Genomic DNA, 10,485 nt, shown 5'->3' with positions numbered 1-10,485 from the left:
TGAAATTCCTCCCAAAATGCTAACTTCCATCATAGGCGCTGAAATGCTCCCGGGTCATCCAAAACCCAATTCGGACATACGCCCAAGTCCGATATCATCATACAAACCTATTGGAACCTTCAAATCTCGATTCCAAGGTCGTTTACTCAAAATCAACCTTTAATCAGATTCTTCTAACTTTAAGCTTCCGAAATGAGAATTCCTTTCCAAATCAACTTCGAACTCCGTGAATCTCATATCCGACTATGCGTACAAGTCATAATACCTTAAGTGAAGCTGCACATGGTCTCAAACTGTTGAACGACGTGCTAGAGCTCAAAATGACCGGTCGAGTCGTTATGAACGCCATCACGACCTTTTATGGATTTTGGGTCGTGACATCGCAAACCGCTGAATGACGTGCTAGAGCTCAAAACGAACCATAAATATATACTTGAATTGAAACATGCTCTTTTTCAAAATAAGTCCCTTTCGGTTACCTTACTTGTCATAACTTGAATTTTAAACTATTCACCTCTTTCGATTTCAGAATTAGAATAAAATCAAATTATAACACAAAATAGATAGATGTGATTAAATAAATGTTAACACTTATCAACACCACTATTAACCTTATTACCCATTCCGCCTCTCTCGATTATAAAATGAATAACAGTTAGTTTGTGATACAAAGTGAATAGGTGTGACTAAATTAAATAACATCCAACTATAAAAGCCGATAAAATTATAAATTGAAAGTTTCAAACCAAGCAGTGAAACTAAAAAATAAACTTTCACTATTATATAGAATTATCAAGATACATCATTCTCCCAACATAAGATAATTACTCCATACTAGAGCTAGTACTGCTAATGAAAATATTCATGTCCATTAAATCAGAAAATAGAAAGAAATATTCAATAAGAATAATTTCGCCTATTTAATTAAAAATAGGAACTAGAGTAATTTCCAACTTTGAAATTTATTTATGTAAAGACCCGACCGGTCGTTTTGAGAGTAATAGCCTCGATCCCCCATTTACTACTTTCCCCATATTTTTTTCAGCTTATGTGACTTGAAGGGAGGTTTTATTTTGGTTATTTGAGTGTTTTGGGACACTTAGTCCCTAAACGGAAGCTCAAGTCTTAGGATTTTGACCGAAGTCGGAACTATGTGAAGACGATTCCGGAATGGAGTTTCATCAATTCTGTTATCTCCATTGGGTGATTTTGGACTTAGGGGCAGTCCAAATTGTGTTTTGGAGGTCTGTAGCTCATTTAGGCTTCAAATGGCGAAAGTCAAAATTTTGGAGATGTTGACCGGTAGTGACTTTTTGATATCGGGGTCGGATTCCAATTTCGGAAGTTGGAGTAGGTCTGTAATATTGAATATGACTTGTGTGCAAAACGTGGGTTCAATCGAACGTAGTTTGATATGTTTCGGCATATGTTGTAGAAATATTTTAAGTTTCAAGTTCTTTAAGTTTGAATATGAGGGTGATTCGTGATTTTATCTTTGTTTGATATGATTTGAGGGCTCGACTACGTTTGCATGGTGTTTTAGGACTTGTAGGTATATTTGGTTGAGGTTTGGAGCCCTCGAGTTGTTTTCGCATGGTTAACAGATCATTTGGAGTTGTGTTGGAATGGCAGAAGCTTGTTGCACTTGATGTAATTGCACATGCGCACTTTGGGCCGCAGGTGCGGCGCCGTAGAAGCGGCTATTAAGCTGTAGAAGAGATTATGGGCCTGCCCAACTGCGACCACAGGTGCGGCTAGAGTTCCACAGAAGTAAACTCGCAGGAGCGCAGAAGCGGGCATGCAGAAGCGGCCCTTGCTCGCCGAAGAGAAACTTGAGGACCTAAGTGAAGTCCACACCTGCGAGGTTTTTCCGCAAGTGCAGAACCACAGATGGGGTTATTCCCTCGTAGAAGTTACGAGGGTTCGATCACATTTTCAATTTTGGGACTTTGAGAGCTCGAATTGGGCAATTATTTGAGGGATTTTAAGAGAAAGCTTTTGGGTAACACTTCTTAACTCCTTTATGATTATATTCCACTAATCTATAGTTTATTTCATCATTTAATTTCGGATTGGGCTGAAAAATTGGGAAAAATGGGAAGAAGTTTTTCAACTAAGATTTTGGGTTTTGATTGAGATTTTAATATCGGAATTGGATGATTTTTGTATGAGTGAACTTGTGAGTGAACGCGTGTTCATATTTTGTGACTTTTACTCGATTCTGAGACGTGGTCCTAGGGAGATTTTTTAAGGCGATTTTCCAATTTATTGCCTTAGCTTAGATTTCATTAGCTAGATTAGTTCTTGTAGTTATATTTATGATATGTAATTAATTTTAGCTAGATTTGGGCCATTCAGAGTCGGATATTCGTGGAAAAAGCATTGTTACGGAATTATTTGAGCTTGGTTCGAGGTAAGTGGCTTACCTAACCTTGTGTAGGGGAAATCCCCTTAGGATTTGGTGAAGTTATAGTATTGAGGAAAATCAATATTACACTTGGAATTAATTATGTAGCTGACGTAGCAAGACACGTGGATCATTAGAAAACTGACAACTGGAGAAGATTGCTTAAAGAAATGTGAGTCTCAATATGTACGAGAAAAATGTCTAAGAGACGAGAAAGAAACGGTTGCTCGAGTCTCTTTAGTAATTTGAAGAGGCACCGGTGGAATGAACCAAGACAGTAAAAAGGACAGGTTCATTGGTCTTCAATTAATGAGCATGAATGATTATAAACGTTACAGAATCTTCACGAAATAGTTACGATTACAAATTATAATGTTTTATTAATGTCATTAAATACTCATAATGACTTGATCATAAAAGGGAAAGACGTTGTACTTAGAGAGGACTATATAAGGAATAGAAATGTTATTTCTATGGATACGTTCTGATTATTACTGGAATATACTTATTTACTTTGCTTTATATTTATTGCTTCTATTCCTCATTTTAATTTTCCTTTCTCATAACAAAAATATTTCTTTATTTGATTATCAGTAACCCGAGTACTTCTAAAAATAAGCTTTAACCGGAATTTCTATTTTCTGGTTAAACAGTTATGATATGTGAGCGCCATGTACGCCAGTTAGGATGACATTTCCATGTGTACCTGACAATTAGGAGGCTATGGCATTTGCCAGTAATTTAAATGAAAAAGGCTCGGAAGCTACGAGGAGACTCAAGAAAATCTTACGAGAATTTTCCCCAACATCTTGGAATGATGTTTACAACAGGTATAACACGAATCTACGAATAGAAGAAGACACTATCACTCAACCCCGGAGAGATGAAAAGGTAAGTTCAAGGCGGCCAGAAACTGAAAAAAGGTCCGGTTAAAATAGGTATGAACCTTATATGGGACCAACAAGAAGGAATTTCACGCGCAAAACAAGAGAATCCAAGATATGATTCCAGATCAAAGGACAGGGATTCAGGTTCATCGTCTCGGTTCGGGAAAGAACGAGATACACGAGATATGCGAGACAACAATAGAAGTTCAAAGGCAAAAATTGGAGGGTATAGTTTTAATGTTAACACGTCCGAGTTGGTGGCTATTTTAAGAAGCATGGGAGATAAAGTGCAGTGGCCTAAAGAAATGAGGTCAAATCCAAACAGGAGAAACCCCAATTTTTGGTGCGAATTTCACAACGATCACGGTCACAAAACAACAGATTGTAGACTATTGCAAGGTAAAGTAGAGCACCTATTAAAACAAGGTTACTTAACTGAATTGTTTAGTGAAAAAGGTAAACAGGCATATATGAAGAATAGGCAGGAACCTCCGAAACCAACGTCGCCAAAGAGAAAGGTTAATGTCATAAGTGGAGGGGAGGAGATCAATGGCGTAACATATACGACAAAAAAGAAGGTGTCAAAAATCACTGTCACCCACGGGAAGTGAGTTCGTCAAGTTTTGGAAGAAGATAGTATAACATTTCATGATGCAGACGCAGATGGCGTGTTGAACCCACATAATGATGCACTGTTAATATCTTTACTTGTACATGATACTAACGTAAAACGAGTTTTGATTGGTCCATGTAGTTCCATAAATATCATTCTTTTAAGAGTGGTAAACGAGATGCAAGCCGATGATAAATTGGTACCCAAAGTACGAACCTTGTCAGGTTTTGACAACGTCAAGTCCCAACCTCGGGAGGCGCAACCGGAGCTCAATCAAGTGATACCATCTGAGCAAGCCCTTTTTTAACACTTTCTACCCAACTCAATACGATTAAGGGAAACATGTTTTTGCTTACTTAGACAATAGGAATGACGGTACAATCAACATTGATAGATCATTTCATATCGCAACCTCAAACCGTAGTTAAGTTTCCAAGATTACACACAGTTTCAGTTTAGAGAAACAAGAGTTTAAGATTACAACCTAGTTCATAGACTCATCCAACCCCTGTACATAACCCACACAAACGTCTATGGAGCCACTAAGGATACAAAAGACAATTATGACAACGCCGGCAACAAGGCCCCGGCTATACCTCAAAAGTGGAAATCTACAACAAAAGATGAACAACATAACCCCTTGAAGGAGAAAGAGGATCACCAAGACTTTGAGAGGAGGACACTCCGCTACGCGATCGGCAATATCCACTATAGAGCCACCTACATTCATTTAAAAATGTAGCACCCCGGCAAAAGGGACGTTAATACCATGGAATAGTACTAGTATGTATAACTAAACACCATCTTATTAGAAAGAACTATCATATAAGAATTCAAGGAAATCACAAGAGACAATCAAAGCTTTAACCGAACACCACATCATCAAATAAAGAGCCATACAACTTTCACATGATTTCCATAACTTTAGTTTAGGGCATTCTTTCATATGTTCATCATTATTCTCAATACCACCGCTATCTTAAGCTAAGTCCGATCATGACCCGGTCGGCTAGGTTTCCTCATTTGAGACATATACCTCAATCACCATTTCATTTCCCCTTTTTCGGAATTCAATATCAGCACATTACCACCATGTGTGCGGCGTGGTATCCGATCACGGCCCGATCGTCTAGGCTGCCTTACCTAGGCATTGTTCCTTTCTCACTAATCATCTCATTTGAATCCTTATTTCACACATATCATATCAATTCATTGGCACTTAGGGCCACAATTATCACATTGTTTCTGCTTTCAATGTCAACCTTGCAATTTATGATCATAGGCACATACAAAAGCAATTCAAGTTGCAAACATAGGTAAGATTTCACATAATTAGCATGATAATCTCAGTTTTAAGTCTTGACGTGAAGTCTAGGAAATTTCAACACGTGGTTCATATTCTTTGCACATCTTCAAATATCTAGGATAGTACTTTGCATACATTGAGGCACACCTTTCATGTTTACACATCCAATTTCAAAACCAATTCATGTAAAATATCAATCAATACATCAATCAAGTTTTCAGTCTTACCACATTTGCACATATGCATACCAACGGAGCTCGATTTCTAATAGGAGGGGGTTTTAGCCATACATACCTCGATAGAGCTTTCTTTAATTTCTTACAAAATTCTGAGACACTTAGCAACTTTAATCTATTTTACAAAAATTACAAATTGAACTAGGAATTAAAGACATGACTAAGATTCTAGCTCGTTTAGGTATACTATCAAGCACTATGTGTGCATTGTGATTTTAGGGCCCTTTTGTGAGAGATTTCTATCATTTTATACCCTAATTGCTATCCTTTTAGTTCATACCCTACTAATACTCTATTATCTTTTATGCATGCAAGAAATCCATTCCAATACCCATGAACCCCCGAGCTAATTACTCATTCTAGTGTGAATTTTGAAACCGGAGATTAGGGCTCATGTTCTTACCTCTTGGGGTGGAATCCTAGCAAATTTTGCTTGAAAGTCTTCAAAGATTTGGCAAGGTTTGAAAGTGAGGTTCCCCCTCTAGAGCTCCCTCTCTCACTCTATTTGCAGTGAATATATCATAAAAGAGGTCTAATGGGTGTTTTTAATAGGATAGGGTCGGGTTTTAAAAATTAGAAAATAGGAGCCCCGACACAATCTGCGATCGCATAATGGACATGCGGCCCGCGAAATGGACCGCAAAAATGGTCCCAAAAACCTGAACAAACTGTCTGGGTGTGCGACAGAAATGCAGTCCGCATACCTGTTCTACGATCGCATAATGCACCACAGAGCTGCTTCTCACAAAAAATCCAAGGGGATTATGCGATGACTATTCGGCCCGCATATTGATTATGCGATCGCATAATTGGCCGTATAGTTAACCTCAAATTAACCATCACTGTCTGACTCCGCGGTGACTATGCGGTGCGTATATATATTATGCGACCGCATAATGGACCGTAGAAACACACTTTTCTTGAAAACATAACTTCTTAACTTTTTAATGCACAGATCGATCCAAAGGGTCCAAACTGCGGCGAGCTCGAAGACTTTTATGAATTTCTAACACATGATCCTAACTTGACACCACGAGATTCAGGTTCTTGAGTAGAAATTTCATGGGCCTTACATACAACTCAAGTGTTGTGACAAAAGGGGATATAATACTTACTACATTCGCAGAAGGAGTAGTTAAAAATACTAAATTCCAAGTGATAGATATGGACATGGCATACAATACGATTCTCGGCTGATTGTGGATTCATGAGATGGATGTTGTTCCATCTACCCTACAACAGGTTATCAAGTTCCTTTCAGAATGGGGAATTAGACAAATCCTTGGAGATCAACAGGCTTCCTTAACCATTAACTCAGTGGCAGATTCAAGCGCGAAAAATGACGTTACAAATAGCAATTATAGAATTTAGTTGAGGATTTTGCAACACAAGCCTCAACTGTGGATGGACAAATGGATGTAGTAGACTCAAGGCCTAATACTATTTAAAATCCAGAAGAAAATGAAAACATCAAAACAACAATAGAGGAACAGGAAGTTGTGGTATTATTCGTACATTGGCCGGACAGAAAAGTCTACATTGGAACCAATCTCAGCCCGGAGATAAAGAGTAAGTTAATTGAATTTTTAAAAGCTAACATAGATTGATTTGCATGGTCGCATTCAGATATGACAGGTATACCGCCGGAGGTGATGACCCATAAGCTGAATGAAGATCTGACGTATCCATCTATCAAACAGAAGAAAAGGAAGCAAGGGTCCTTCAAGAATCAGGTGATTCAGGATGAAGTACAAAAGTTATTAAAAATCGGGTCTATCCGAGAGGTAAAATATCCTAATTGGCTAGCTAATATTGTAGTGGTGCCTAAAAAGAATGGTAAGTGGAGATTTTGTGTTGACTATACTAATTTGAATAAAGCTTGCCCTAAAGATTCCTTTCCATTATCACACATAGATAAACTAATTAATGCTGCAAGACATGAACAATTATGTTTTTTAGATACTTATTCAGGATATAATCAAATAAAAATGGATCTTTTAGATGAAGAAAAAGCTTCCTTTATTACATACATGGGGACTTATTGTTATAAAGTCATGCCTTTTGGCTTAAAGAATGCAGGAGACACGTACCAAAGGTTAGTAACTAAGATGTTTCAAGAACATCTAGGAAAAACCATGGAGGTTTATATCGATGAGATGCTAGTCAAATCACAACAAGCAGGGGATCATTTTCAACATCTGCTAGATATGTTTCAGATTCTCCACAAATTCAATATTAAGTTAAACCCCGAGAAATGTGCATTTGGTGTGTCGTCAGGTAAGTTCTTAGGTTTCATTGTTTCTAACCGTATAATTGAAGTATATCCCGCGCAGATTAAAGCTATTGAAGAAATACCATATACTCACGAGCAAAAAAGAAGTGCAAAGATTAATAGGTACGATAGCAACGTTGCGAAGATTTATTTCAAAATCTTCGGAGAAAAGCTTTACGTTCTTTTCAATTTTGAAAAACTAAAGTCAATTTGAATGGACTGAAAAATGTCAACAAGCACTTCGAAATTTAAAAGCATACTTGTCAAACCCGCCTTTATTGGATAAACCATAGATTAGGGAAAATCTGCTCATCTACCTCGCTATTTCAGATGTAGCGGTAAGTATCGTACTAGTTCGAGAGGACAAAGGTAAACAATCTTCGACTTATTATGTTAGCAAGACTTTACTAGATACTTAAACTCGATATCCTCATTTAGAAAAACTTGCTTTAGCATTAATTATGGCATCTAGAAAATTAAGGCCTTATTTTCAGTGTCATGCAATCTCCGTAGTAACTGCTTACCCTTTACGTAATATATTGCATAAGCTAGAGTTATCGGGTAGGTTAGCTAAATGGGCTTTATAACTAAGTTAATATGACATCACATATCAACCTAGAACTGCAATAAAATCATAAATATTAACAGATTTCGTGGATGACTTTAGCCCAGGCATGGTAACAGAAGTAGAAAAAGAACTGCACGTATTTAACAGGTCTAATCTAGATACTTGGACCCTGTTTACCGATGCCTCTTCAAATGTGAAAGGAGCGGGTTTAGGCATTGTCCTAATCCCACCTGCAGGGGAAACTATAGGACAAGCCATGAAATGCCACTCTATTACTAATAATGAAGCAGAATATGAAGTTGTGATTGCATGTTTAGGATTCGTATGAGAGCTCGGAATAGAATAGGTCATAATCAAAAGCGACTCACAACTTGTAGTCAATCAAATGCAGGTGACTTATATAGCTAGAGAGGCGAGGATGCAACAATATTTGGAAAAGGCACGAGATTTGATTAGACAATTCCAAACTTGGAAAATCATGCAGATACCGAGAGACAAGAATATCGAAGCAGATGCGTTAGCTAATCTTGCATCTACTGCAAAAGTGACTAATGAAGAGAATGCTTCTATAATACATTTTTTCCATTCGGCACTCAAACAAGATAAAAACGAATTTCAATAATTTTACTTGGGATTAGAGAAACAAGATTGTCAATTTCTTGCAGCATGGAATACTACTTGAAGATAAGAAAAAGACTCAGGCGCTTCGTCGAAAAGGCTGCTCATTATTATTTAGATCGAGGCAATTTATATTGAAAAATGTTCGGTGTCCCTCTAGCAAGGTATCTCGGACATTCTCAAATGGAGTACGTGATGAGAGAAGTACATGAAAGGGCATTATTGAAATCATGTTGGAGGAAGGTCCTTGGTAAAAACTTTAATCAGAGCAGGTTATTATTGGCAAAAAATGGAAGAAGAGGCAGAAACCTTTGTGGCCAAATGTGACAAGTGCCAAAGATATGGTAACAATATGCATCGACCACCAGAATTATTACATCTGGTTTTCACACCATGGCCTTTTATGAAGTGGGGGAAGGATATCATGGCATCATTACCACAAGCCAAAGGCAAGGTACGATTTTTATTAGTACTCGTTGATTATTTTACTAAGTGGGTGGAAGCAGGTGCCTTCATACAGGTACGAGAAAAAGAGGTTAGAGATTTCATTTGGTGAAACATCATATGTCTGTTTGGAGTTCCAAAAGAAATCGTGTGCGATAATGGCCCACAGTTCATAGGTGCGCAAATCACAAAATTCTTTCAAAGTTGGCAAATTCAAAGGATTACTTCAACACCTTATCATCCCGTGGCCAATGGACAAGCTGAATTGACGAATAAAGTTATTATTAAAAACTTTAAGAAAAGACTAGAGGAATCAAAAGGTAAGTGGCCAGAAGTGTTACTTGGAGTCTTGTGGGCTTATAGAACGACAGCGAAACAAAGTACGGGAGAGTCACCATTTTCACTTGTATATGGTATTAAAGATTTAATTCCAGTTAAAATAAGAGATCCAAGTACGAGGTACACCCAAGCAACCGAAGAGTCAAATGAGGAGGAGATGCGGGTAAGCCTTGATCTACTTGAAGAAAGGAGAGAAAAAGCTTTGATAAGGATGGCTGCACAAAAACAAATTATTGAGAGATATTACACTCGGAAAGCTCATCTTAGATACTTCAACATTAGGGACTACGTACTCAAGAAAGTTTTTCAATCCACAAGAGTAGCCAATGCAGGAAAGTTGAGTCAAAATTGGGAAGGACCTTACAAGGTTCGAGGCATCGCTGGCAACAATGCATATGAATCAGAAAACTTGGATAGTGGTGTAAGGCCCCGTGAAATTTTTTGCTCAAAACCCAAGATCTCGCAAGCTAGCCGTGGTTCGGACCCTTTGGATTGATTTGTGCATTAAAAGATTAAGGAAAATGTTTTTTAGAAAGGTGCATTTCTGTGACCCATTATGCGACCGCATAATAGCAATGTGGGTCGCATATCTGCCGCAGAGTGAGATAGTATGTTGGCTAATTTGAGGTCAACTATATGGCCAATTATGCGATCGCATAATCAATATGCGGGCCACATAGTCATCGCATAATCTCCTTGAAATTTTGCGAGAGGCAGTTCTACGGTGCATTATGCGACTGCAGAATAGGTATGCGGACCGCATTCTTGTCGCATACCTTTGTAGTTTGTTTATGT

At 37.9% G+C, this 10,485-nt stretch overlaps 1 protein-coding gene across 1 annotated transcript; it reads left to right on the top strand.

The window, feature by feature from the left end:
* The first annotated feature begins 9,196 nt into the window (after positions 1-9,196).
* Positions 9,197-10,186, top strand: LOC142163257 (uncharacterized). The gene is made up of 2 exons (XM_075220526.1): positions 9,197-9,361; positions 9,650-10,186. The coding sequence occupies exons 1-2, from the start codon at positions 9,197-9,199 to the stop codon at positions 10,184-10,186; spliced, it is 702 nt and encodes a 233-aa protein (XP_075076627.1).
* The last annotated feature ends 299 nt before the right edge of the window (positions 10,187-10,485 follow it).

This window comes from Nicotiana tabacum, chromosome 8, assembly GCF_000715075.1.
Source record: "Nicotiana tabacum cultivar K326 chromosome 8, ASM71507v2, whole genome shotgun sequence".
Lineage (NCBI taxonomy): Eukaryota > Viridiplantae > Streptophyta > Magnoliopsida > Solanales > Solanaceae > Nicotiana > Nicotiana tabacum.
This window is presented reverse-complemented; position numbering and strand designations above follow the sequence as displayed.

What these genes read in the sequence shown, in the direction of transcription:
- LOC142163257 (XM_075220526.1), top strand. Translation starts at nt 9,197, where the DNA reads ATGGAAGAAGAGGCAGAAACCTTTGTGGCCAAATGTGACAAGTGCCAA. An exon ending in TACCACAAGCCAAAGGCAAG is followed by an intron (nt 9,362 to 9,649) that starts GTACGATTTTTA and finishes AAAAACTTTAAG; the next exon opens with AAAAGACTAGAGGAATCAAA.